Raw genomic sequence first — 27998 nt, 5'->3', positions numbered from 1 at the left:
GGCGTACACACAAGTGAAGTGAACAGTAACTTTTATTTACATACCTACATCAAACATAGAGCTAAAATGGTTTGTATCAGGAACAAATGAACAAAAAAAATCAGATTTCCTGGGAAGTAGGCAAATATTAATGTCTTGACCCAATTTCTCTTCTCGACAGAGGCAGCCAATTAGAAAGGGGTTGAAAGGAGCAACCAATTGTTGCCTGCCAGGCTCATATAAGAAGAGCTGCAGGGCAGAGCAGGACTGTTAGGTTGCTGATACCATAGAGTGGGTGTGGAAGGTTGGAGGCTTGTTCTTTTAGGGGGTGAGTAGAACTAGGAGTGAGAGGCAGGTACTAAGGGGATGGAAGTTTTGTGAAGTAGACCCACAGGTCCCTAGTAAGTTGACGCCAGCAAACTGATTTTGTGTAGGCCATTGAACAGCCATTGGATGATAACTCTGTCACTACCACCCTGGGCTGGATTCGAATCCCTAATTTAGAGGCAAAAGGTAGGCTAGCCCATTATCTAATCCCCTGAGTCATCACTCCCTCACTTGCTTGATGGTCCACCTCTTATTGTTACTTGAGGTTTCTGGCTGTAGGAAGCTTTAACTTTTTTATTTGTTCTCTTTGAAATTGGGCTGTGAGAAGCCATTTATTTTGTGTTGGACTCTTACCACACAAGGAGTTACTTTAGCAAGCAGCTGGATTGTAACCATTGGCCAATCTGTTTCTACCCTGGACAGAAAACAGACTAGCCATGTTGTAAACATTGCCTTAGCTAGACCAGCAGCACTAATGCTATAGTCTCTAATCCTCCAAAGCCCTTCCTGTTGATTCCTAGAATTAAATATGTTGAGAAGAAAAATAGTCAGGGAAGGTAGGTGGATGCATATGAGGATTCATCTTAAAGTATTCTATAGAATGCAGGAGCTGAAGAATTCCTGAACTGGACAGTTATGATTTTGCCCATGTAAAGGGGACACTGCCAGTTCAAGTTTGACCCAAAGTTTGGTTTAAAGGAAAACGCTTTAAAAACATCTAAAATCAGTAAAAATATTTTCAGGATTTAAAAAAAAATCCACTGGAAACTATTTTGTTTTATATAAACAAACATTATTTCATTACTCCCATCCTCCCACCAGCTGGAGCTGGCCAATTTTTTTCAAACACAAAATGTTTTAAAAATGGCCTTTTTTTCTCTATCAGAAATGCTCATGAACATTTTTTTATTTTCTTGGTTTCATCCCCCTCCCCCACCCATCCAATTTTTTCCCCAATCAAATTTGAAAACAAAAAATTGCAGTGGGGTGGGGTTTTTTTTGGTTTGTTCTGTTTTTTCTCCTTTCCCTTTTTAAAGTGAGGAAAGAAAAAAAGGGGGATGGATGTGGATGGAAAGTAAAATGAAAAACTGAAAATTTTAGAATAAAAAATTGTTCCTTTTTGAACACTGCAGAAAGAAATTACTTGAAAGTGTCACCCCATTTCCTTCCCCCATTTTTCATCCAGCTCTATTTGCAATCCTATGTTCAACTCTAAATTCTATTAGCTGTAGCCTGCTAGTGCAAGAGAACCAAGAAGTGATACTAACTAGAGTTTTTGTTGTTGTTGTTGTTGTTTGCACTGTTATAGCCCTGTTGGTCTCAGGATATTAAAGAGACAAGGGTGGTGGGTAAGGTAATATCCTTTATTGGACCAACTTCTGTGGGTGAGAGAAACAAGCTTTCAAGCTTCACAGAGCTCGTCTTCGGGTCTCCTTTTCACTGTCCAATCTGAGAAAAAGGCAAAGAGTAAACAAATGTGTAAAAATAAGTCAGATCAGTTGTTTAAAAGCTCATTTTTAAATAGGCTAGAGTGTCTGTAATGCAGCTGACAAAGTTATTTTCAAAATGTGATTGTTAAGGAGAGGAAGTGCCCCTTTAAAATTGTTTGTTACCCTTTGTGAGCCCCATAGCAGCACTGAAGTTTCATTGGTCACAGCACACTGCAAATAAAAATCTGGATTAAGCAGCATACTAATAGTGAGGCAGAGCAGAACAACAAAGCAGTCATTTAAATGGAATCCTTGTTTCTGGAGCCTTCATTAGTGATTCATACAACAGCCAGTGGAAAGAGTGTACTATTTTCAGTCTGCCTAGAAATTACATATGAAAAATTAAAGGTGGCTGCTGGTAAAGAACACTATTTCTCATTTCTTTTGAACATACTTTTGTATGAGGCAATAAGATTAACACTTAATCCCAAGGCCTTTCAGCAATTCGCTTTAACATCATTCTCTTTTTATGGGGTCGGAGGGAGAGGGCTGGATGGATTTATTAGGACAGATTAAAAAGAGTTATACATGTATCATTTGATTTGGAGGGAACATAACCAAATAAAATATTTGAACTATTTTAAATATTTGATCTAAACACCCAGGAAGAAGAGGAATTATTTAGTGAAATAAAAATGGCCTATCTAAACCTAGGAGCCATGGGATGAAATAGAAGATGCGAAAATTAAGTCTACCCAGAAAAGTTACCGGATGCTAGATTTATTCAGCTGTGGAATACTCTCCCAAAGGCAGTTCTCTGTTCTCCCAGCGTTATGCTGTAAGTAGAAGGCCACATTCAATTAAATTAAAAAGTGGCAAATTCAAAACCGATACAAGGAAAGTGTCCCACAGCCTGTAACGAAACTGTGGAACTCTTTGTACCAATATATCATCTAGGCCAAAACCTTAGCAAGATTCAAAAAGAACCCGGACCTCTAGATAGAGAACAAGAATAGCCAAAGTTATGCTAGTTAATGCTAACAAATTTTGAAAGAGATATTAACCCTTATGCTTCAGCCATTAAACCATTCTCAAATTATTAGGAATTCTGAGCTGTAATGTGGAGGATAGATTATCCCAGCTCTGCCTAATGGAAGGTTACCTGCATCTTCCTCTGAAGCATTTAGTACTGGCCACTGTCAGAGACAGGAAACTGGACTAGATGGACCTCAGGTTGGGAAATTCCTGTGTGTCATAAGTGATTTGCTTGGCACATTGAAAACTAAACTGGAGAAAATTTGCATAAACTATCCAATAGGAACAATCCTGTATTGTACATTTGGATTATATGACTCAGTAGGCCATTTGCACATCTGTTTTTTGTTTTGAAATAATTGTGCAGGGGTCCTGGGGTTTGTGAAAATAAATCACTGCAAATAAAAATCTGGATTAAGTGACATAATAAAATGAACTGAGCAGAGCAGCAAAGCAGTCTCTTAAACTGAAACCTCTTTTCTAGAGCTGTCAAGTGATTTGTACAACAGGCATGTGTGCTGCTGTTATTGATGGAAGCATTGCAATGAAGCAGTGGCTTCTTCTGCTGTAGGGTTGTGTTCAAGATTAACATAATTTGAATCAGAACCAGCAAAAAAGGGAACCCTGGCATCTCGGAAACTTACATTGAAGAGCGTGTGAGCTCAAACTCAGCCAAATGCTTCACAGAACAGCTCCTGCTGCTACTGCCAAAGGCGCCGCCTGTCTGTACATTTTTGCCCCCGGGACGCTAGCTGTTTGCCAGTTTGTGTGGGAAAGGCATGGGTACAGGGAAGGCTGAAAAATTATTTTTTAAAACCAAACTGCCCAACTGAGTGAAGAACTAAACATATGTCTCCAGCACTGCACAGGCAGGAACCAGTCATAAAATGGGAGATACATTACTTTCTGGAGATTTTAGATGCAAAGTGGAATAAGGTGCTAGGCACTCTAGCTTGGATTTCCAGAGGGGCCCAAGAGCATTAGGCACCCAGCTCCAAGGTAATGATTTTGGATCCTAACTCCGTTTGCCTCTTTACAAATCCCAGCCTTAGTGTTCATTTTAGTTCCACCTTTGTCCCTGAGATGACAGGCACCTAGTCATACACATTGCTCACAGTGACTGAAAAATCCAGCATGAGTGAGTACTTTAACAAACACCAACAACAGAACAGTGTCCCCTGTCACAGCTACACTCCTCTCCTTCTGGGGCTGTTGGCTTCTAAGGAGCACCTCACACTGCTAACTTGCGGGGGGGAAGTGAATGGTTAATAAAAAGTATAAACATTGCAACTGCTGCATCAGCCTTCTGCCTTTCATCTGTCCCCGTCTGATCCAGTAACATTCCAACAAACTTTAAAAGCACTAGCATTATGGGCATTGCATCACGCTTCGTGTCAGTGTTTAGCAAGACTAAATTAAGACTGAATCTGAAAACAGCCAAGTCAGGGCTTTTGTCTCTTAAAAACTCCAGCTTAAACTTGACCCCAGGCCAAAAAAGAAAGATGCCTCGTTGATCTCATTCCAGTTCCACATTTGCCAAAATTGCCATGTTATAATTCAGCACAAGTTGCCATTTGTGCAGAATCTTCTGCCTGGCACATTAGCCCAGCATTTGAATTGGCTTTTCTCTGAAGTGTGGCTGGCCTACATGCTGGCAGTGCACAAGTTCGCACAACAGCTGGCTGCAGTGCTCCTTCTTTGCAGAAATAAATGAAGGTGGCTGTCAGCTGCTGTCTGCCAGTTCTTTCAGAACAGTTGGTCTGCCAGTGTTTACCGGGATCCATCACAAATGACGTACAGCACCAGCATTCCTATTGTCAAAGGCTTGCAGCTTCCAGAATGAATTAATTCTCTCTCTGCCCTTTATTCTTACTGAGGCAGAGTCTTCGATGAATCACTAGCAAGAGGAGGAAATCATACTGTTGAGTAGAACTGGCTCTTTGCCTGTGTGCCTCCCTCCTGTACCCATCCAGCTTATGGAAAGTGGTGCTGGCTTGATTAGGAGTCCAACTGGGAGTTAAAGCTTAAGTCTTTGAAGGAGCAGGAGCGCTAGTGGGAAAGATAAAGGTCTGCACCCATGCCGCATGTAACACACATTGGGGCATGGAGTACACTAAACCCTGCGGTGAGAGTAGTGTGCCATGTTTACTGCAACTCGGAGGCAAGCAGTGTAGGTGCTTCAGGAACTAGACCTTGTAGGCACTAGCCCTGGTGGGTCCCAATAACCACTCAGACACATGGCTACGTGAAAGAGTATTTTATTCGGACTGGCAGGAAAGGGAAAGTTTGCAGACGGCCTACATATAGAGACAGACAAACTGTTACAGTTCATGTGAGCACTGGGCTAAATGTTTGGGCCCTGGGACAGTCCAATCAAGAGTCAGGGCTCTTCAGGCCTAGTGCCTGGGGTACCATCTGTAGGCCAGTTTCTAGTCGAGCAAATAGAAGCTTGCAAGTTTCATAAGTTTCATTTCAGTGGCCAATGTCAGGTGCCCCAGACGGAATGAACAGAACAGGTAATCATCAAGTGTCACCTATTCCCAGCTTCTGGCAAACAGAGGCTAGGGACACCATTCCTGCCCATCCTGGCTAACAGCCATTGATGGACCTATCCTCCATGAATTTATCTGGTTCTTTTTTGAACCCTGTTATAGTCTTGGCCTTCACAACACCCTCTGGCAAAGAGTTCCACAGGTTGACTGTGAAGAAATACTTCCTTTTGTTTGTTTTAAACCTGCTGTCTATTAATTTCATTGGGTGACCCCTAGTTCTCGTGTTATGAGGAGTAAATAACACTTCCTTATTTACTTTCTCCACACCAGTCATGATTTTATAGACCTCTATCATATCCCCGCTTAGTTGTCTCTTTTCCAAGCTGAAAAGTCCCAGTCTTATTAATATCTCCTCATACCGAAGCCATTCCATTGTTGCCCTTTTCTGAACCTTTTCCAATTCCAATATATCTTTTTTGAGATGGAGCGACCACATCTGCACACTGTATTCAAGATGGAGTTATATAGAGGCAATAGGATATTTTCTATCTTATTATCTATCCCTTTCCTAATGATTCCCAACATTCTGTTTGTTTTCTTGACTGCCGCTGCACATTGAGTGGATGTTTTCAGAGAACTATCCACAATGACTCCAAGATCTCTTACTTGAGTGGTAACAACTAATTTAGCCCCCATCAGTTTATATGTATAGTTGGGATTATGTTTTCTAATGTGCATTACTTTGCATTTATCAACATTGAATTTCATCTGCCATTTTGTTGCCCTGTCACCCAGTTTTGAGAGATCCCTTTGTAATTCTTTGCAGTCTGTCTGGGACTTAACTATCGTGAGTAGTTTTGTATTATCTGTGAATTGTGACACCTCGCTGTTTACCCCTTTTCCCAGATCATTTATGAATATGTTGAACAGGACTGGTCGCAGTACAGACCCCTGGGGGACACCACTATTTACCTCTCTTCATTCTGAAAACTGACCATTTATTCCTACCCTTTGTTTCCTATCTTTTAATCAGTTACCAATCCATCAATTCCAAGCCAGTTAGTGTTTCTCCTTGCAGCCGCTCTGCACTAGCTCACTGCATGGGGGGCAGGTATAATAGCCATGGGGAAGCTAAGCCTCCCCAAACAGGATCTGGAGCACTACCAAAAGGGTGCCAGGGCCGTGGCCCCGCCCAGACTCCACCCCGAGGCCCCACCCCAGTGTCCTGCTCTTCCCCCATGTCCCCTGGGGGAAGGGGGCAGAGAGACCCATGGGCCAGAGTCAGGTGAGAAAATAATATTCCTTTGCTTACTGTTACCTGAGGTCTACCATGTGTGGCCCCCCACTTCCTGGCTCTTGCCTTTGGGGGCTCATGCTGCGCCTCTTCCCACCCCCGGTCTGCTTCTTCCCCCAAGCCCCGCCCCACCTGCTGCACTTGCTTCTCTGTCCCTTTCCCTTGCCCACCTGTCGCACCTCTTCACCCCCTCCCCCGCACCCCTGCCCCACCTGCTGCTCATGCCTCGTCACCCCCTGAGAGGAAGAGAGGCATGAGTGGTGGTGGGGTCCCTCGGGGGCGGGGGAGAGAGAGCAGCGGGGGGCTCCTTGTGGGAGAGGGCAGAGAGGCGTGGGCAGCAGGTGGGGGGGCCCCTCGATGGAGGCAGAGAAGAGGTGCAAGTAGTGAGCACAGGGGCCTCTGGGTAGGGGGTGAAGAGGTGTGAGTGGTGGGTGGGGGAGGGCAGCAGGTGTGGGGCTGGGGGCAGAATGTGGCCAGGGCCTCGGGCGGGGGGAGGAGGCTGAGTGGGGTGGGCCTCAGGACGGAGCAGGGGGCGGGACCATGGTCTGGCCCCCCAGGTGCTCAGGCCTAGCCTCCCCCAATGCGGGGGTCCCAGCCAAGCCACTGCTGCTCTCCCATTAGTCCCCCGGAGACCTGCACCAGCTGGCATTCACGCGGCTGTGCATACAGTTCCCAGGGAATCTTTTCCGTCTTCAGCTACCCCGCAGCTCCTGACTTACCCTGCAGCCTCTGCATCCAGCTTCGCTGTTGCTCCTTGCTAGCTCTGCAACTGCTGCTTTCAAAACAGCACCAGCTACTTACTGGTGCAGGACCTTTCCCCTTACCAGTCCAGGAGGGGGGAGGGGAGGCTGATGGGAGTTATAGTCCCTGCTTAGCAGATCCAGCACACTCATAAGGCTGGTACAGCAGCATATCTGGTCCCATGGAGGTAGACTCGTGGAGGGAACTGCGGTTCTCAACTCGGTGATGTGAGTGGTGTGGCCTTTATTTATTTTTAAAAAAGAGGTGGAAAAGCAGGTGACAGGAAAGGAAATCAGGGTGCCAGGCTAACAGCAGAACTATGGATGGAGAGGGAGCCAGCCCTGATGGCACAAAAAGAGGCAGGAATGGGCTTGACTGGAGGCCAGGAGCAGAGAGCCTTGTGCAAGCCCATTATGTAAAGAGGCGGGGATTTTAATTTTCTGCTCCAGTCTCATCTTTTGGTTTTGTTTGTTTAAAAGAAGTTTCTTACAAAAACAAGCGTTCTGTCTCTGGGGCTCAGACTTCCAAACACCCTCTTTAAAGTGCAATATAAATAAATACTTGTAATAAATAGCAGCACTGTTATTAACCCATTTCCGCCCCCTCTTCCTGTAGCAGACATATGGTATAGTAGAAACAGCTGATCCCATCCCAATGGTTAGCATTATGGTGCTCTCACACGGAGGGCGCATAAGGACATGGCACTTAGTATATGTGATGAAATATAACACCCTGGACTGTGGGTCAGGTAAGGTGGCTTAATGGCCACCTAACCTGCTGCTGTGGTGAGTGCTGAGATCTATAACGAAGGGAGCAATCCACATGCTTTTCAGCCAGCCAAATAGCTGATTGGTACAATGTATGATCTTCTGGGGAAGGGGGGCGCATGTGGGGGAATAAAGAAGAACATTTGGGGAGTTGCCAGGGAAACAATGTAAAATGTAGGATATATATCTTGGAAGCTTATGCCTGAGCCCTGGGTATTTGCACTCGAGGCTTCATGTTGTAGTTAACTCTTCTCCAGCCAACCTGGTTGTGGTTCCCCTAGGACCCCCTCAACACTGCTCCTTAACTGAGCACAATGGGTGCTGCTGACCCCTGCAAAAACGGCATACGCATCCCCAATTGACTGAAGCCGCTGCTTCTTCCGAACTCCCAAGCTGCCAACTCTCCATATGTTGTGAGCCACACACATGAAAAACCAAGGCTCAGATTCAGGGCCAGCTCCAGGCACCAGTTTAACAAGCAGGTGCTTGGGGCGGCCAAGGGAGAAGGGCGGCACCTGCGGCAATTTGGGGGCAGCAGGTCCCTCACTCCCTCTAGGAGCAAAGGACCTGCCGCTGAACTGCCGCCGCCGATCGCGGCTTTTTTTTTTTCTTCCCAAAATTGCCGCCGCCGATCGCGGCGTTTTTTTTTTTTTGCGCTTGGGGAGGCAGAAATGCTGGAGCCGGCCCTGCTCAGATTTTGCAATGCAGAAAGCTACTTCGAGGCAACGGCTGCAGTATCAAGATTGGGCCCTGATTCAGTGAGGTGCTTAAGTATGTGCCTTACTTTAAGCATGTGAGTAGTCTCATTGACTTCAGTTGGTCTCTTCACAGGCTTAATTATTTTGCTGAATTGGGACCTATAGCAGGAAGGCGCTTTTCCCTTTTAAGGTTTGAAAAGAAAACTTCTTGTGCTCTGTCCAGAGTTTTATCTGTGGTCAGAGCTACCACTGGGTATTATTTGAATTTCATTTACAGAAAATGTATCCTAGTGTTGGAAGAAAGTGTCCTTCGTTGAAGTGCCTGTGAGGGGCACGGATAATGACTCTGGCTGAAGGATAATTTTTAGTAAAGAATCTTTAGCTTGAATATGAACTACCCATGGCTGAAGATTATATTGGTCTATGGCCAATGAAGTAATGTCTGTACTTGAAGCTACAGTGTGAGTACAGTAGTTGTACTAATCTAATGGAACCCTTCTTGAAAGGTATTTCCTAAGATTTGTTTCCTTAGGGTTGGAAAAGCTGTTAGGAAGCTAAGAGGAAATCTGTTATCTAAGGCTAGTTCCTTTCTAGGGGTGAACGATAATCCATTTAACAGCAGCTTTAGCTGTATCTTTGCATTTCAGTAAGCCTTAGTTTTAGAGGAATTTTGTTCTGTTCAGAAATGTTAAATCCAGTTATTGTTTTTTAACGGTTGTTATGGAGCTTGCAATATTGTGAGATACAATGGATATATGGAAGTTTGCATTATTATCTGGCTTATTAATTTTTCACTTATTTTGAAAACATTTTGGGGAAACAGAAGATTAACTGTGATTTGAGAGTGCAAAATTCATTTAATGCTCAGGATCTCTTTTTCAAAGGCACCAGCTGAGTACACATTCTCCTAGAACTTCATATTCAATAAGGAGCCTTCAGAAATCTTAGATAAAAGAAAATGCAATAACCTCTTACCCCATACACATATATGGAAATAACTGAAGATTACTTTTTAATAAAATTTCAAAGAGATCCTGGCACCCACCTTCTGTGCATTTCTTGACATAAACAGGATTGTCCCCAACAGCAACAATACATCTGTCTTGAAGTTTCAGTGAAATTACAGTAATCTCAATACTTTACTTATTTTCTTGTATAAACTACATGTATCACCACTTCTAGGCGCATGTATGTCAAACATAAAACACAACTCTCTGTCACAGTATCAACTCCGGCTGCCTATATTGGTGGACATATTAGAAATGCCTATGACAGAGATGGCAAAAGGATTAAAAAAACCCCCACATATTAATGTAAATTTAAATTCAGATCCACCAACTCAAGCGAACTCCTGCTAGAATAGGATTTGAAACATGCCCTGAAGGATAACCACCACAGGCTGGATCAAGCCAATAGAGAAAGTGAATTCCAGAGTAAGTGTGAGGCATGATGTCTCAAGTAAGTTTTACATTCGTTTCTATCTTGTTTTTATTCACATGAGGGAGGGTCTAGAAGGAATTAGTTTTTCAAAAGAATGTTTATGGGGGAAAATGTTTGTTCTTGTTTTCAATGAAATTATTTTTAAACATTTTGTTTAAATACCTGTTGGGGTATTTTATTTGTTGCTTATTAATGCAATAATAATACTTTGCACTCCTTTAGCGTGTCACAACCATTTAATAAGCCTAACCAGTCCCATGCTTTAAGCCTGTGGACAACAGTGCCTTTCGTTTTTCACATGGGCTGCAGTTCTAGGTGATGAGTTACCGGTAGATGACAAATAACTTTGAATTGTTTAGTGTAATAGCTGCAGCAGTTACTGCTATAGCTATATTTATTTCAGGTACTATTCGTATACAGTACATTGGCAGCTGTGCTATGTACAAGCTGAAAAAAATTATAAAAGATGTCAAAGAAGGAACAAGACAATGTCCTTTTAAAATTGTCTTCATTGTTGATATTTAAGGTCTCATGACTGCAACTCCTAACTTATAAAGTTTCAGTTGTTTGGACCTTTGTTACATTCAAGCTTAGTTGAGAAGAGGATTATGGATTTATACGCTTTCCTGCATTCAGGACAATTAATCACCAATCCTATAAATCCAAGGATTTAATACTTTTGAGATTTCCAGTGAACTTATTCCAAATCTCTGTATACATATACAGAGCTATTCATTATTTTTTTTTGCCATAATGCTCTGATTGTACTGTTAATAGCTGTAGAATGGCTGAATTGTATTGATTGTCTGATTTAAAAAGTGACAGAGTCCTGTGGCACCTTATAGACTAACAGATGTATCGGAGCATAAGCTTTCGTGGGTGAATACCCACTTTGTCAGTATTCACCCACGACAGCTTATGCTCCAATACGTCTGTAAGGCCTTGGCTACACTTACCCGCTAGTTCGACGGCTGGAAATCGAACTTCTGGGTTCGACTTATCGCGTCTAGTCTGGACGCGATAAGTCGAACCCGGAAGTGCTCGCCGTCGACTGCGGTACTCCAGCTCGGCGAGAGGAGTACCGCGGAGTCGACGGGGGAGCCTGTCTGCCGAGTGTGGACCAAGGTAAGTTCGAACTAAGGTACTTCGACTTCAGCTACGTTATTCACGTAGCTGAAGTTGCGTACCTTAGTTCGAATTAGGGGGGTAGTGTAGACCAAGCCTTAGTCTATAAGGTGCCACAGGACTCTTTGTCGCTTTTAACAGATCCAGACTAACACGGCTCCCTTCTGATACTTGTCTGATTTAAGTTGCTGCTCCTGCAATATGTTCCATACAGGTAGATCCCAGTGCCTGTGCAGAGCTCCATTGACTTCAGGGATCTGTCCATGCAGTGCCTAGCAGGGTGGAGGTAGTTAGATTGTAAACTCTTAAAGTGGAGGAAACTATAACTTCTATGTTTGAAAGCACCAAGCACACTGCTGTCACTCAGAAACAACAAATACACCCCTACGCCTATATAACGCTGTCCTTGGGAGCCAAAAAAATCTTACTGCGTTATAGGTGAAACCGTGTTATATCAAACTTGCTTTGATCCGCCGGAGTGCGCAGCCCTGCCCGCCTGGAGCGCTGCTTTACCGCGTTATATCCGAATTTGTGTTATATCGGGGTAGAGGTGTATGTGAATATGACATTATTCAACGAAGTATATAGCTAATTAGTATTTCAGGTACTGGTATATGTTTAGCCACAGGATCAACTCCCACCCGTCGTGTAAGACATGTAAATGATCTGAAACTTCCTCCCCCAGTGAGAAGGATATTTCTTGCATCACTCAACCCTCCCTTATAACATCTCCAAGCTACTGTGATGTTTGGATCTGGCTCAGAACCTCATGGCTTAGGACCTCTGTACCATTGACAACTTTTATATGACACTGTACTTGACTACAGCACACTTCTAACATGCACCCAGCGTTGAGGTTTTGAGTTGCTTACATTTGTTCTAGATTAGGTGAATAATTCATCTGACTTTTTGGTTAAACAACTTTGGAGGTGTCCAAGGAATCAGTGCTCACTAGTGCATTTTGATTCCTTTTTGCACAGCAGGTGATCTTCTAAAAGAGCAGTATGTTGTTTACTAGATTAAAGTATTTAATTTTATAGGTAGAAATCCTGGAACCTTATTTACAGAGAAGCTTGCAATCCTCTTTAGCCCACTCCTAATCTAACTGGGTTGACACGTAAAATCTCTGTCTGCACACGGTTTTTATATGCAACAATAGATCAAAGCCTACAGGAACAGGCTCTTACATATTTTCTTCATAGTCAATTTTTAACCTGAAAATAGTGTAGTAATAGGATTGTGTTTAGACTTTAACAATATATATGCCTTGTCCATGAACACTAAAACTGATTTGTGAGCCTGGCTAGCTCAATTTGTGAGCCTGGCTAGGTCAGTTGGTAGCACATCAGACTTTTAATCTGAGGGTCCAGGGTTCAAGTCCCTGGTCAGGTGGTAAACTATTTACTAAGTTCTTAGAAATGTGTGTCTTTAGGGGGGAGGAATAGCTCAGTGGTTTGAACATTGGCCTGCTAAGCCCAGGGTTGTGAGTTCAATCCTTGAGGGGGGGCCATTTAGGGATATAGGGCAAAAATCTGCCTGGGGATTGGTCCTGCTTTGAGCAGGGGGTTGGACTAGATGAGGTCCCGTCCAACTGGACATTCTATGATTTGTTAACAACAGTGTATTTTAAATTGCTGTATTGTTTGCAAGAGAATAAAGAATCAGTCCCTATTTGAAGGAGAAAGTCTGACATTGAGCAACAAACTTGACTAGTTCTAAATCCTTATTAATTTAACGTAACCATATAAAGGTGATGGCCATTGCTGTACCCCAACAAATTTTCCAAGGCTTATACAGAAGAATAAAGACAGGGTAGAAGGAAAAGGGCAAATTGAGGGTGGGGAAGATGGTAATACTCTTGTAATAGATGTTCCAAATCTTGATCACACATGGTCATTGGGTTCCTTGGGTTTGGCTCCCACTCAGTGGGATCTGAATATATTGTGGGTTTTGCTAGGATTCTCAGGTGCGGCTTCCCCACAATGCTGCTTGGATGGCTTGCTGGACTTTTAGGGCTTGGCTCCCCCTTGAAATGACTCAGATGCCTTACTGGGCTCAGTTCCTTTTTGTTCCAGGAGGGGGAAAAAAAACTGGCATGTTCCAGATCCACCTACTCATGGTGTCAAAATTTGAGGCTGCTATTAGTAAGTGGTACAGATCTTCATAATATGATTGCCTCTTTCCTTTCTTACATGCTTTGAGGAGCAGGGAAACAGTTAATAATGTTGACATTTAAAGAATCCTCATTGCACACCTAAATTAATCCCTCATTGAGATGAAAATGGTAGTCCACACCTCTTAAAGGTACAATATGGTCTTAGGTTCCCTGCTAGTTCAGGCAGACATAGTTGCATGGGTCACATTTTCAAGGTCACGTCAGCAGGTACAAGGGCTAAGAGAACAACAAGACACATTTTTGTGCTCCCTTCTAATTTGAAAACAACGAGAAAAAGTTTCCAAATTTTGTATGTGAATATTTGCTATGTTTAGGAGTAATAAAACAAGCCAAACCACAAAACCCTACCATAAGTGACTGAAAAATTACTTCTCAACATACAGACGTCCCCCAACTTATGCAAGGCTTTCCGGAACGGAACAATTGTGTAACTCGAAAATCCTATTTCTGGCTTATGGAACTTTTTCCATAAGTGTGAATTTGCGTAAGTTGGGTCTTGCGTAAGCTGGGGAGGGTCTGTACTTAGTTACCATCTGCTAACATTGTTGTGGCATTGCAATACCGTGTCACATATGGTTCAAAGGGCTGATTTTGGGATAGGAGTGAAATAGTACATGTCTCAGACTCACTGTTTACAAGCCAACCCTAGAAACATTTGTACCTGCTTTCCACAAACATAATAACTATACGAGTGCTAGTACAGATGCAAGTGCTAGCACGAAAAGGGCTCAAGTTTTCATGACGTGATAAATATGCCCAATGCTGGTGCCCAAATATGCCTGTTATGCTGGTGCTTATACCATTACCAACACTGTTGGAGAAGAGGTATAAAATTTTCTTGCGTAGATAAGACAACTTGTCTTCAGAGTTTCTGAATAAAAACTGAGGACTTCAAGATCTGACCACCAGTTGGGGTTTTTTTTTTTTGTCTCCAATAAAGAAAAGAAAAGGCAGAACTGTCTACTTATTTTTTTATTCTGTGAGTTCTGCTGTAATTTAAAACCATAAACAAATCAGAGGCAAGATGGTAAGGAAGCCCTTTTTCTGAACCTTGTAGAAAGCCAGATGTCCAGCCACAGACACAAAGCCTGGTCTATGATTTCTAGCAAAAAAAAAAAAAAAAGTTTAAAACACATATTGCTCAGTAAAAGAGTACTAGTTTCCAAACTTGGTGTAAAGAGGGCCAAATAAATAAGAGAGAAGATTTATCGAGTGATGAACCCAACAAAATTGTATAAGATCTAGTTACAAGAAAAACTCAACAGACGTATCAATTATAATATACAGACAGTTATGTAAAGGAGCCCGTCCTGTGTGACAATGATTTAAAAACTGTCCAACTATAGCAGCTAATATCATCGTAATTCAAAATTACGTTTTACTGGTTGACTGTTCTGAAGAGCTGCTGGTGTCTAGACTTTTAGAAGAATGTTCTCTTAAGACTTCCAAAGAACTAGTGATATCCAGACTTTCTGAAGAAATGGGTCTATACCCTTCTGTAGAACTGATGATATCCAAAGTTTTGGAAGAATGGGTGCTATAGCCTTTTGAACTGGCATCTCTTATGATTATCTCCTGCATGGATCCGAATGTTAATGGAACAAAGCCTTCACTGTCAGTTGTGAGAACAATCCAGGTTGAACCTATGAGGACATTAAAATATCTATTTATTAACAATACTTTTTTTTTGCAACTCAGTATATTTTAGGCATAAATAATATTACCAAATACTGACCCTTTGATGCAACACAAAATCTGAAAATTGAATTTAACAAGAAAAGAATGTTTACTGTTTTTTCTAGCTAAGCCTAGAGGTGAGATAAATTGGATTTTCTCTGAAAGAAAAAACATGTATTGTTGTGTAAAATGCTACTGACTGAAAATCAGACAACAGCTGTGCAAAAGCCAGTTCTCTCAGACCAACTTTCCCACCAGAAGCCACAGCTACAACACATATATCATGACACAATTTCAGATTAGGAATGGGAATGAAATTCTGAACACTGAGATGCAGACGTGCCTTTTTCTTCTTTTCTGGTCTCCTGTTCAAATGAAATATTCAGAGGTCAAGCCAATATTTACTGCCAACAGAGCTAAATAAGATCAACTACACACTATAGTCTTGACATTTGAGTTAATATTTTAAGTAAAACCTAACTCAACCCCCAATTTGGCATCAAAGCCCCATCCTGGATAAAGGGCTAGCCTTCTGGTCTCTCTGAGTGCAGCCCCTCTGTTGTCAGGCCTTTTGCATTTATCTGTCCCTGGGTGGAATTCTACAATTCTCCCACTCTTACACCAGGACATGAGCTATAGTGCTCTTTGTATCAACTGTGGTTACCAAGCAGGTCTGACCGGGTTTGGCACCTATAATTCCTCCCTTGGGGGTGTCTGTGGAGAGAAGGGCAACAAAAACTGCTTAAGGGTATGGAACAGCTTCCATTTGAACAGAGGTTAAAAAGATTGGGGCTGTTGAGCTTAGAAAGGAGACAACTAAGGGGGGATATAATAGAGGTCTATGAATATCATAAATAGTGTGGAGAAAGTGCATTAAGGAAGCGTTATGTATCCCATCACATAACACAAGAATCAGGGGTCGCCCAACGAAATTACTGGGCAGAAGGTTTAAAACAAACATAAGGAAGTACTTCTTCACACAACGCATGGTCAACCTGTGGAACTCATTTATTCCTGAGCGAATTCTGTGCCAAAAAATTAAAAATTCTGCAAAATTCTGCATATTTTATTTGTCTAAATAACACTATATAATCACACCCATTTCAATTATTTTGGTAATTTATTTCAAAATACCTGTCAGCAACTATGTCTGTAACAATACAGACAACAACAAAAATCTCCCCTGGAGTAGAGAGTTAAAGAAACCCCTATGACAAGCCAGTTCCTGTTTCTCTGCCCCTTCCTCCCCAGAGCCCAGCTGAGGGGCCAGACACCCACACTCCCTTCCCCAAGAGCCCACCTGTGGGACGCCCCCAGCCCAAACACACACACACCCCGTCCCCCCGAGCCCATCTGCAGGGCACCCCCAGCCCAGACATTCTCAACCCCTCCCCCACAGAGCCCAGCTGCGGGGCATCTCCAGCCAGAAACCCACACCCCAAACTCCCCGGAGCCCAACTGCAGGGCACCGCCCCAGCCCAGACACTAGCACCCCCTACCACCCAGAAATCCAGAGAGAGAAACAGACTGATGCTGGGTCCTGGGCTTGTAGTGCATTTCCTGCACGCTGCCTCCTTCCTCCAGGGCATGCCAGGAACTGCAGCTGCCGGGAACTCTCCAGCTCTCCCTCCCCCTCCCCCCAGCAGTGTCTGCTATTTGCAAGCCAGGGCTCTGCTCTGTCCAGCAGCTCCTAGTGGCAGCCAGCAGCACATTTCTATGAGGAAAAAAAAGGAAATTCTGCGCAGAACGTTAATTCTGCGCAAATTGTGCAGTGGTGCAGAATTCCCCCAGGAGTAACTCATTCCTAGGGGATGTTGTGAAAGCCAAAAGTATAACTGGGTTAAAAAAAAAACCCAGGACAGAGCCATTAATGGCTATTAGCCAAGATAGTCATGGATGCAACCCCATGCTCTGGGTGTTCCTAAAGCTCTGACTGCCTGATCCTGGGACTAGACTACAGGGGATGGTTCACTCGATAATTGCCCTGTTCTGTTCATTCCCTCTGAAGCATCTGGTGCTGTCCACTGTTGAAAGACAGGATAATGAGCTATATGAACCATTGGTCTGACCCAATATGGCCATTCTTACGATCTTAAACAGAGTAGCAATCAGGTCAACAAACAGAATTCATAAATCTTTACAGAGCAATTTCATCACCCGCCCCATCCAATTCAAATTGGATATGGCAATACTAGTAAAACAATCATTTACTGTATGTAACTAGTGATTTTGAAAGCAATGTTAGTATTTAAACATGACTAAAGATTTCCCTACCTACACTGGCAGTGACAAATATGACCAGTAGCTCAAAGATTCCACAAAGTATTTTTATTAGATACTATGATATGCTTAGACATTTCCATAAAGATTTATTTTATAAGGTGTTACATAAACACCCATAAGATGTGCACATAATGTACTAAGCTTTTCATTTCAGTTCTTAGGTTTAAAAGAAAATTTCAAATTAATTTAATAAAAACCAACAGAGAGCTTGTTTATGCACGCGCGCGCACACACACACACATATATATGCTGCTTCTAGCCATATGGTTTCAATATAATGAATTTAAATAATTTTAGAAGGGAAAAATTCTTCAAGTCCTAAATCTCTGGGCCTGTTGCTATTTCATATAGTATTCTTATTAGTGTTACACACTACCTACATGCTTTCAAACTGTAAAAGTGTTACTGGATTAGAGGTGTATACTTTTGCTAATTTTCACATCCAATAAGCAAGTCTTCTCATATTTTATCTCATCACTTTTGCAATCACAAAATAAAACTGGTTTGAAAAAAAAAAAGTGAATTCAGTAAGCACATTTCCCAGCTGCTCCATTTACTTCTATTATGTAACACATTGCAAGAAATGTCACAAGAAGATTATTAAAAGCAAATGAACTTTAATCTTATGCTTAATACCTCATTTGAACCTCACTTTATAATTCAGGCATTTGAAGATATTACTACTAGTATGAGTAATGTAGCCAGTAATATTACTTATGTTCATTTAAAAAATGACAAAAACCATGATTTTTTTCTACTAAAAAAAAAAAGAACTTTAGACAATATAACTAATCATGCCTTTTTGATAAGACATAAAAAATAGAGGCCCTAGCCACTGGTGATCATTAAAGATTCCATGGGCCTTCTTGTAAAAGAAGTTACGTTAATCTCACTGTCCTGGACAAATTTCAGTTTAGTAATTAGATGCTGCATTTCCAAAATTTGTCTGCTTTTCCCTAGTGGACTTGGCATAAACGTCTGTGTGCGCCACTGTGTGCTGTTCACTAATCACCATGTTTCACTAGAGAGGTGGCTGCATTTCAGTGGTGGCTGAAGAAATAACTTTTTATACAGTATAAAGGGTTTTTTTAAATCTCTCAGTATTAAAGGTGCTATATGCTGTAATAACAAAATTGTATTAATAATCTTTCCTAGAATGTAGACACTGGTGAATGATGCACAATGATTTTATCTAGTCATAGGAATATAAAACATATCTGAACTCTAACCACCATGTATCTGAAAAGTCAGTACTTCTGAAAGTATGAAGCAGCAGCCTCCGTCTTTAAGAGCTGTGCACAGCGACATGCCAATGGACTTTTCCTGCAGGTGTTAAACTCTAGTTGTTGGAAAATACTGTACAGAACATTTCCAGCAGAGAAACATTTCATATCTCAAAGATGTATCTTTTATATCTTTGCCACAAACAAAACATCAGGTTGGATGGGGGGTATGTGTGAGGTGAGTGGATAATGGCAGAGAAGAAAAAAAACAATAATGTAAGATTGACAATGTCTGGAGAAATCAATCAGAAAAATAAGCATAACAAAATCCCCAAATCTGCCTTTGCGGTGTTAAAAAAGAATGACAAAATTTGGTTATATGAGAGTAGATGATGAACTTGACAGGTTAAAATACTGAACAGGGATTCTAAGAAATTATTATTTCAGACAACCAGACCTGTCAGTCAGAATTCTCTTTGTAAAAGCTACAAAGTCTGAATAAAAAAATGGGATAAATATGATTTTCCTGCACCTCCACCTGTTAGCTAAACAAAGGCAAATTGGACAGGAAATCTAGATTTTAGGTAAAAAGGAACTAATTTTAATACAAGAACATAAATTGGGTATTTTTAATATCTTTTCATTGTTTTACACCTTGTCTTTTTTCTAAATAAGACTGTATTTGTTGGTAATGCAAATTGAGAACGTCACATATCTGAACTTCATTGTATTGGATGAACAGAACTTACCATGTTGCATTTCAACAAGAGAGAGACTGAAAATCTGCTGAACTATACTTAGACGGAGTTTACCATCACATAGAATAACAGCTCGCCTTTCATCTATCCCACTTCCAGAAAGCTGCTTCTGTAGATACAAGGAAGAAACCATTAGGTATAGCTGAGTGTGTTTTAGTTACAGAGCTATTAAAATAGGACAGTTTCATCAAAACACCACCACACAGATTTGTTTTCAACAATAGTACCACTTGCAAAAATCACATACTACATTTGTCTGGACCAACTAGTTTGCAAGGGTTATGGTCTGAAATCCCTTTATTTATGATGAAAACATCAGTGAGCAATGGTATCAAAGTAACTACAATCTAAGGTTAGTGTGCATGTGGATGGAGGATGAGAGATCAGGCCACATGGCTGACATGGAACCAGTGGTAAGAATTCATCCTCACTTAGTCCAATTTTTTGTTGCTGTATTTGTTAATATTTGTTTATTGGAAACTTTAAATTTATGCCTTTTTGTAACTAAACTGACTTTATTTACAGTCAGTTTCCCTTTCTTCTTCAAATGCAACAAGGCTTGTGCAGTACATACCATAGGGGAAAAAATGTTTACACCCAAACAATTGTTTTCACCGACTTTTTAAAAACCTCATGAATTTATTTGTTTATTAATGGAGTGTGTAAACCCCCCTTCCCCCCCACACTCTCTAAGACTGAATGTAGTCTAGTGCTAGTCTACCTTAAGTACCACTGCCCAAATACAGTCTTCAGAATGTGTCTCCCACATGGCAGGTGAACGGGTTTTTAAATCTAGCCAGACTAACAGATGTTAGTTTTAAAGGTGCCACAGGACTCTCTGTTGCTTTTTACAGATCCAAACTAACACGGCTACCCCTCTGATACTATCAAGGCTATATACTGTGAGCGAATGTAACTTTATCCTAAATAAAATAGCCAGGGCACTTATAAGAATTCCCTGAGAACCCTTAATGTCTCTGTCAGGGCAAACATTACGAGGCGAATCTTGTCCCCTCTTCTGTACTGTCGAAGGACCCATACTGAAAAAACAGTTCAGTTACATTTCATGGGGGAGCTTGGAGGTGCACAGGAGTTGTTTATCTAGCTACCACTGTCCCACAAAGCCATTTCATTGCCTGGGGTTGGGGAAGAGGAAAGAAGAAAAAATCATTCCTTCATCGTTGGCATTCCTTAAATCTGCAATCTGGCAGTGCTCAGATAGCCTAGGTTTGGATGAATCTGAGTAGCAATTGACTCTAAACATGATATTGTGGTGATCCATGTTTATTGTGTCAATGATTTCCATAGTAAATATACTCATTTTACTGGTAAAAAGTTATATTTTCTAACTGTTAGGTTTCACACTAAACCTGTGATCTGAAGGGCAAACTAAGTTCTTTCCTTTTCACAAAATTATATGTGAAGAAGCATCTACAGGACACATTGTATACTTAGTTAAACTTGTGCAACCCCTTTGTATAGGTACAACTCAACTGGCTAGATTTCAATTTCAGATAGATACGGTAAATCTTTGGTCTTGGATTCCAACAATTGTTTAAACTCTTAAAAAATGAATGAGGGTAGCGACTAAAAGTGGGAGTAGGTTTAATTGCCTAGAATTTTTAGATACGAAAAGCGTTTCTTTTTAAATATGGAAAGAGCACTAGATCTTAATAGAACTTCATCAGAAGGCCCTGATCCTGTAACTGAATCGGTATATGGGGACCCATGCACTGAAGTAAATGGGAATCCACAAAGGTGCAGGGGCCTGGATCTGGCTGTAGGATATGAGCATAAGTGAGAAGATGGGGGTAATGAGTAGCAGACACTCATTAATAGGGAAATCATATTATTTACAGTGTTTAAAATCTCCAGAATAATGGAACCATTGTTGGCATAAATCGAACCCTATTAATAGTTAAACGATAACATTATCTTCACTTCTTTTTTAAAATATGGCCCTATGTGCACTACGTGCACCAGTGATGAAAATAAAGTATGGATGAAAAACACTGAAGCAATATACTTGTGAAATGGCAATATTTTTAGTTTAAAATCTCATGAGATATCAAATATTTTAATCTTTTTTTATTTCATATCAGCAAAATCTGACAATAGACAATTCTGTTAGCACCATGACCATAGATAGGGACTGGTATACAACTGGTAAAACATCTCTTCTGCATAGGAATTAAAGTCCCAATCCTTATTATACCACATAGAAATTAAGGCCCTAATTAAACCTAACTGAATGTAATGGGATTTCTCACATGTAAAGTTCAGCACATGAATAACTGTTTGCAGGATTGGGGCCTTACTGGGCATAATCTGGAACGAGACTCTTGCAGAGTTATACATTTTAAAGATATCTATAATCTTAAAATATATGGCCACAAACAGATTTTACACTGAGCTTTCAGCATTAAACTTACCTGATAAGTGATGTTAATAAAAGAGGGCTCCTGAGAAGATGGGTATGCTGGAAGAAATTTCTTCCTGGATTTTAGAAGTTCTGTTAGCTCAGAAAGGTGATGCTGTACTTCTGTAAAATTGCCACATAATTTTTCTATGTTCTTAGATAAATAACTTGCTTCTTTTTCATCTAGCAGAATGTTATTTTTAGGAGAATTTGAAATTTCTGGAACTACATCCGCCTGCCCTTTTGGAGATGCTGGTCTGTTAGAAAATGCAGTAGGTGTTCTAAGCCCATGTAGGGCCAATGATCGATTAATTGGTTCAACATCCAAAGTTTCCAGAGCTGGAGGAAAATCCATGGAAATCTTTCTTTCTTCGACGTCTCTCACACTTGACAACAGGCGTTGCTCATAAGTAGGGCTTTTAATTTCTTCAATAAGTTTTCTTCTGCTACTAGGAGATTGAATAATAGCATGACCTGGTATCAGGAGTCCGCTGCTTAGAGGATGAACTTCTGTATAGAGAATTTCTGGTGGCTCTCTTTTCACAGGTATGTTCAAAAAGGCATTCAAACTGGAGCTACCACTTGTTCCTGCAGATGCTGAAGAACCCTCTTCAAATATTATTTCTTTGATCATCAAACGGATGACATACTTGTCTGACCTTGAAGATGGCAGAAATGCAGGATCAGTGAATTTCTGCTTTCCAACTAAAATCAATAACAATTTATTGGTTAGGAAGCATAAGCCCTTTGGTCTTTCACTTTTCTCAAGCTGAATTTGTTGAATATTGGGTAAATGGGATGAAGTCAAAGAATAGACCAAAATAATGTTACAAGTATTGGAGGCTACTGACACAGTATGAGTTTTATGATCAAAAGCCATTATGTCGGGGACCAGAATGCCTGGGATGCTGACTTTTCTGGTAGTGGTAACCTTTCTTTCAAAAGTCACCAAGATCAGGTGTGAAGAGTCCTGGCCGCTTCCTGTTAGGTAGTCCTTGTGCCTAAGATGGATGAGAGGACTGGAACTAAGTCTTTGTTTGCTGGAAAGGATATGGGTTAGATCCACAGGAGCTGATGAAGGAGAAGGTACTGAAACAATGGGCACAGATTTTTCTGAGTCTAGTGATTTCCCCCCCACATCTATGGAGAACTCTTCATCACCACATAATACAGTAGACGGTGAAGGAAAAGAATTTGTTTCACCACCAGCTGGGACTTCAAATGCAATACCTGAATTTAAGCCACAGATCTTATCTAACGGAAGCTCAGTAGCAACAGCAACTTGGGAATCCAAAGTAGCTTCTACAGCACAGATGTAGCCTCCCACATCAAATACAGGGCAAAACACGCAAGAATTTAAAGTTTTCTGAGCATCATCCCATATATAGGAATGAAGGGCACTGCCTATAGCAACTACTAAGCGATTGCCTTCCTTAGTCCAACAAGCGCAGTGGATGAGACCACTACCTTTTATATCGGCTTTAATTCTGGAGTTGTTGCGACGAACCGAGTGTAAGACTGAGGCATCCCGGGTAGTAAGCACAGCCAAGATCTCTTTCTTTGGATGCCACACACAGCCCTGGGGAAGCACTGGAAATGGCTCACCAGTTTCGCAAATCTGAGAAACCAAGAGTTTATTCCTTTCTGAAATGTTATAGCTCAGCTGCCAAATAGTGATGTGCTTTTTATGCTGAACAGCAAGCAGAGTCGTGGTGTCTGTAGCATATGGGCCCCAGTAAAGTCCATGAACATGTTCAAACTGACCAATAACACTCGAGTCACCAAACTTTGGTTCTCCATTATGAAGGTGTAGAGCAGTCAGTATCACTTGCTTCCCATCCGTCCAAGCAATACCATGCACAGGGTGGATTGCCTGATACAAAGCATTAAGGCCAGTTCTCAGAAGTTTTCCTTTTCCCAGCTCCATTTTTTTCTAGTGAGAGGCATCTGTAATTATTAAAAACAAGTGATACATTAGTCTAGAGACTTTGATCACAACTCTGCAGTTAAATGAATCATTTTTTATCAGGTAAGTCGGAGATGGGGAAAAAACCACTAAGTCATCTAATGTATATCATCAGGCCAATGCAGCATTGTTCCTTTCAGTACATTTTCTAGTATTTGTATCTGTCCTGGGGGCAGTGTTGATATTCTCATTAAACTCCACCTGTCATAGTTCAGGGCACCTGCACCTGTATTACCCTTCTGTGGTCGAGCAAGGCCACTCGCTCTCAGGCTTCCAGCCCCCAATCTTCCCCTCTCCTGGATGGAGACCCGCATCTCCCTCCTGACCAGGGTTTTCCCAGCCTGCACAATTCTCTTCCTACACTGTGAGTTCCCCTGCAAGTCAGACAGCCAAAGGAGGCCTGCTTTGCTTCCTCCTCAGAGGTTAAAAACAGTATAATCGCCCATGGTTTAACTAGAGCAGGGTCAGTCAATTGCGCCTGTCTGAATTCCAATGTGGGAGCTGGAAGGCTGAACTCAGCTTGGTCATTGTGGCCCACTTTCCCCCAGCCTGAGGTCAGCACTCTGCATGGTGCCAGGCCATGAACTCACACTTTTAGACAGCCAGCCAAGGGTCACTGCTCTTCCAGACAGCTGGGAGCACCATTCTCCACTCCAGCAAGCAAAGAAAGTTTGCTGAAGGGGTTGCTCAGCAACCACCCACCTTCCTCTTCCCTTTGCAGGGGCAGAAGTCAGTGGCTCTCTTATACTGCTCCCCATAAGAGGAGAGGCAGCAGCAGAGATTCCTGGTTGGGCTCTCTGGTCCAGTCAGCTCTTGTCCTGGCTTTGTGCCTCAGCGTAATTTTGAATTGGTCATAGCGGGCTCTGATTGGCTAGTAGTGTCAACATCACCCACAATACGGTTACTCCTATCAACAGACCAACTGTGTAAAGGAAAGTAGGGAGGCAAAAATATTGGGGTGTTGGCAAAAATATTGTGGTTCAATATACAGCTGTGAACACGACCAATAAAACACCATGTTTTAAACGTCTTCAAGAAACAAAAACAAAAATTAGCCTCTTTCTTGTGTGCAAGCTGAGTGGAATACAAAACTAATAAAAGATGTTCAATTAATTCAGTTTTAATACTCTCATGTGTCACAAGTAAAGACATTTTTACAAACGTGATTGTTTGATAGTGTATATTAAAGTCATTGCAAGCTGTGTGACAAAATGCACTCAGTGTGCAGTCTTGGAGATTTTTCTACAAGGCGCTGCTTTTTTTTTTAATTTTACTTTTTTATTTGTCTACAGAGACCAACGCAAACAGGACAGTTAAACAAACCAGGAAAGCTCTCTCAGGGTAAACCAATCCTCTATAGAATAATTAATGGATTTAACCTCACGATAGCACTTCTGAGGTAGGCATTACAGTCTCCATCTTATAGATGAGGAAAGAGGCTGTAAGGTTTGTGGCCTGATTTTCAGTGGTGCCAAGCATCTGCATTGCCCAAAGCAAGTAGGTGTTCATCATCTGTGAAAATCCATTAGTGCCTTGCACAAGGCCACAGCAGAAATCTGTGACAGAGATGGAAATGGAAACTAGTTCTTCTGTGCTTTAATAACAAAGCCATCTTTCCTTGCACTCTAATTGCATAGATTAGTAGTTCTCAAACTTTTTCAGTGTAAACAGAGACTGTCTCATGGCTCACCACCCCTCTCATTCGCAATTGCATGGACCAACTCTCCTCTCATTTGTGATCATATAGCATCTGTGCAGCAATTACTGCAATTGCTTGCATGTAAAACTAATATTAGGAAAGTAATGTATTTTATTTATAATTTGATGGTATATTTACTAGGTAGAAACAAGAAGAGTTAAAGCCACATTACTAGCAAGCTCCCAAAGACTACCAGAAAGATCGACCACAGTGCAGCTTTAGGACAGCATGTCATGAAGCTGGTGCTCCCCGCTTTTGCACCACTCTTACTTAGGGCCACCCAATGTGAGTCTTGTTCACTTGTGTTGCTGGAGGGAACACTGGGCCCTTAATGATTTGTTACACAATATTCCTAGGGCTTGCCTACATTTAAAACGCTATAGCGGCACAGAGAGACCCACCCCCAGATTTCTCCCCTAGCTGAAGGAAGCTCTGTAAACTCCCTCCCCGCACCCCGCTTCCTGCACCCATCGCTCCTCAGCTGCAGGGGTAGGGATCCCTGTACAGGGAGCTGCGCCCGCATCAGCCCAACCTCTGTGCATCCAGACCCCCTCATACCCAGACCCTCCCACAGAGCCTCACCCCCCACTGAACCCAAACCACCTTGACCTGGACCCCCTGCAGAGTCCCATTACCACTGCACCCAGAACCACCCAACAAGCCCCCGTGCATCCAGATCCCCCCACACTCGGATACCCCCACTGAGCCACCCACACCCAGATTGCCCCACACCAAACCCTTTCAACCTACACCTGGATTCCCCCACACTAAGCCCCTCCACACTTGGATCCTGCCTTGCTGACCCTGTCTACTCCCACCTGATGCACGTGGAACAGAGGGGAAGGGCCCTGGGGTGTTTCTGAGGCAGGCCTGGTCCTTACGGTGTATCAGGGTATGGGTATGACTCACTGCTGAGTCTCAGAGTGGTAGCCGTGTTAGTCTGTATCAGCAAAAAGAACGAGGAGTACTTGTGGCACCTTAAAAACTAACAAATTTATTTGAGCATCAGCTTTCGTGGGGTAAAACCCACTTCATCGGATGCATACAGTCTGCTGAGTCTGTGTCCCGAGGGGAGCTGCACAGTGATCTCCCACCTAATATAAATTTAGGCCTGAATAAAGACTAGGAGTGGTTGGGTCATTACAAAACCTAACTTAATTTCCCCAATCCTAATTTCTCCCTACTGTTACTCACACCTTCTTGTCGACTGTCTGTAATGGGTCGCTCTCTTACCACTTCAAAAGTTATTTTTCCTCCCTTGGTATCCTGCTGTTAATTGATTTATCTCAGTAGACTGACCTCACACTTAGTAAAGCAACCCCCATCCTTTCATGTATTTATACCTGCTCCTGTATTTTTCACTTCATGCATCTGATGAAGTGGGCTGTAGCCCATGAAAGCTTATGCCCAAATAAATGTTAGTCTCTAAGGTGCCACAAGGACCCCTTGTTATGTTTGACAGTATCAGTCTTTACATCTCTCTGCCTCCATTTCCCCATGCATCTGTGAACAGCAGGCAATAACACACCTTCCCTGTCCTACGCCAAGGATCCTGGTCCATGTGCCTACAATGAGGCATGGTTATTATCTTGGGAACGAGCTGTCTGCTAGCAAGGAAGACTCTTTCCCACAAGCGCTTTCTCAGACTGTAGGTGCTGGGGCGGTGGTGACAGAGCCCACGTGCTGAGTGAGATACACCCCTCGCCCTGGTACTGCATCGCAGGGCTACTGGCTGTCCGGCTGTACCCTGAAGTAGGCCACCCCCACTGCGCCTATATCCCTTGCGGCATCAGGGGGAGTTGGCAGGGACGGTCAGATTCGTAGCCCCCTCACCCCCCACAGCAGGGGGTGGGCAGGCAGTAGGAGGGGTTTCCTCTCTCCTGGCACCTCCCACCCAGAACTACACGCCCACACTATCCGGCCCGCCCACATCACTTTCTCCGCCCGCCCGGCTTCTGTTCCCCACCCCTTCGCGGGCCCGCCCGCACTGCTTTCCCTCCCATCATTTCCCTTCCGCCCCGCTTCCCTCCCACTCGGGCCCATTACCCCGTTTTCCTCCTCGCTCCTTCCTTCCCCCGCCCCCCACGCGCTCACGCCGCACCCTCGGGACCGGTCGGACATCGGGGCGCCTGTCCGCCAGCGGCTCCTCTTACCCGAGCGGCTGCTGCGCCCGGCTCCCAGCGGGTGAAATGGCGGCGCTGGCTCGCGCTGGCCCCCGCAGACCGAGGTCCCAGCCCCGGCCGGAGTGGGACTGAGTCGTAGCACCCGGTCTCTCGCCTCGGGGCTCTTAGACGCTCTACCCCACCCTTCGTCGTTCCTATGCCCCCTAGCGGCACTCTAGCCTCCTGCGTGCAGCTCTGTGATCTGGTAACGAACTCCTCGTAGTGGAAAACTACAGCGCCCAGAATGCAATGGGGCGGGCGCGTGCCTTCCCCCCTCCCCCAAAGCCTCGTAGACTCATAGAGGCGG

The 27998-nt window shown here is 42.8% G+C and overlaps 1 protein-coding gene across 3 annotated transcripts; it reads right to left on the bottom strand.

Annotated features, from left to right (window-relative positions):
- Window positions 1–14: 14 nt before the first annotated feature.
- LOC101948404 (WD repeat and coiled-coil-containing protein-like) lies at window positions 15–27973 on the bottom strand. 3 transcript variants are annotated; one of them, XM_042848678.2, is made up of 4 exons: window positions 27683–27973; window positions 21878–23811; window positions 19437–19554; window positions 15–1755 (listed from the first exon to the last, which is right to left on the bottom strand). In XM_042848678.2, the coding sequence occupies exons 2-4, from the start codon at window positions 23789–23791 to the stop codon at window positions 1709–1711; spliced, it is 2079 nt and encodes a 692-aa protein (XP_042704612.2). In that variant the 5' UTR covers window positions 23792–23811; window positions 27683–27973; the 3' UTR covers window positions 15–1708. The 3 variants fall into 3 exon arrangements, with proteins under 3 accessions (XP_042704612.2, XP_005297393.2, XP_065443661.1); XM_005297336.4 differs by lacking the exon at window positions 15–1755 and adding an exon at window positions 14459–15147; XM_065587589.1 differs by lacking the exon at window positions 15–1755 and adding an exon at window positions 14459–15147 and having other exon boundaries at window positions 27576–27954.
- Window positions 27974–27998: the final 25 nt, after the last annotated feature.

The sequence above is a fragment of the Chrysemys picta genome, chromosome 3 (genome assembly GCF_011386835.1).
Source record: "Chrysemys picta bellii isolate R12L10 chromosome 3, ASM1138683v2, whole genome shotgun sequence".
NCBI classification, from domain to species: domain Eukaryota; kingdom Metazoa; phylum Chordata; order Testudines; family Emydidae; genus Chrysemys; species Chrysemys picta.
The sequence above is the reverse complement of the archived record's forward strand: the minus strand, read 5'-3'. Positions and strand labels throughout refer to the sequence as shown.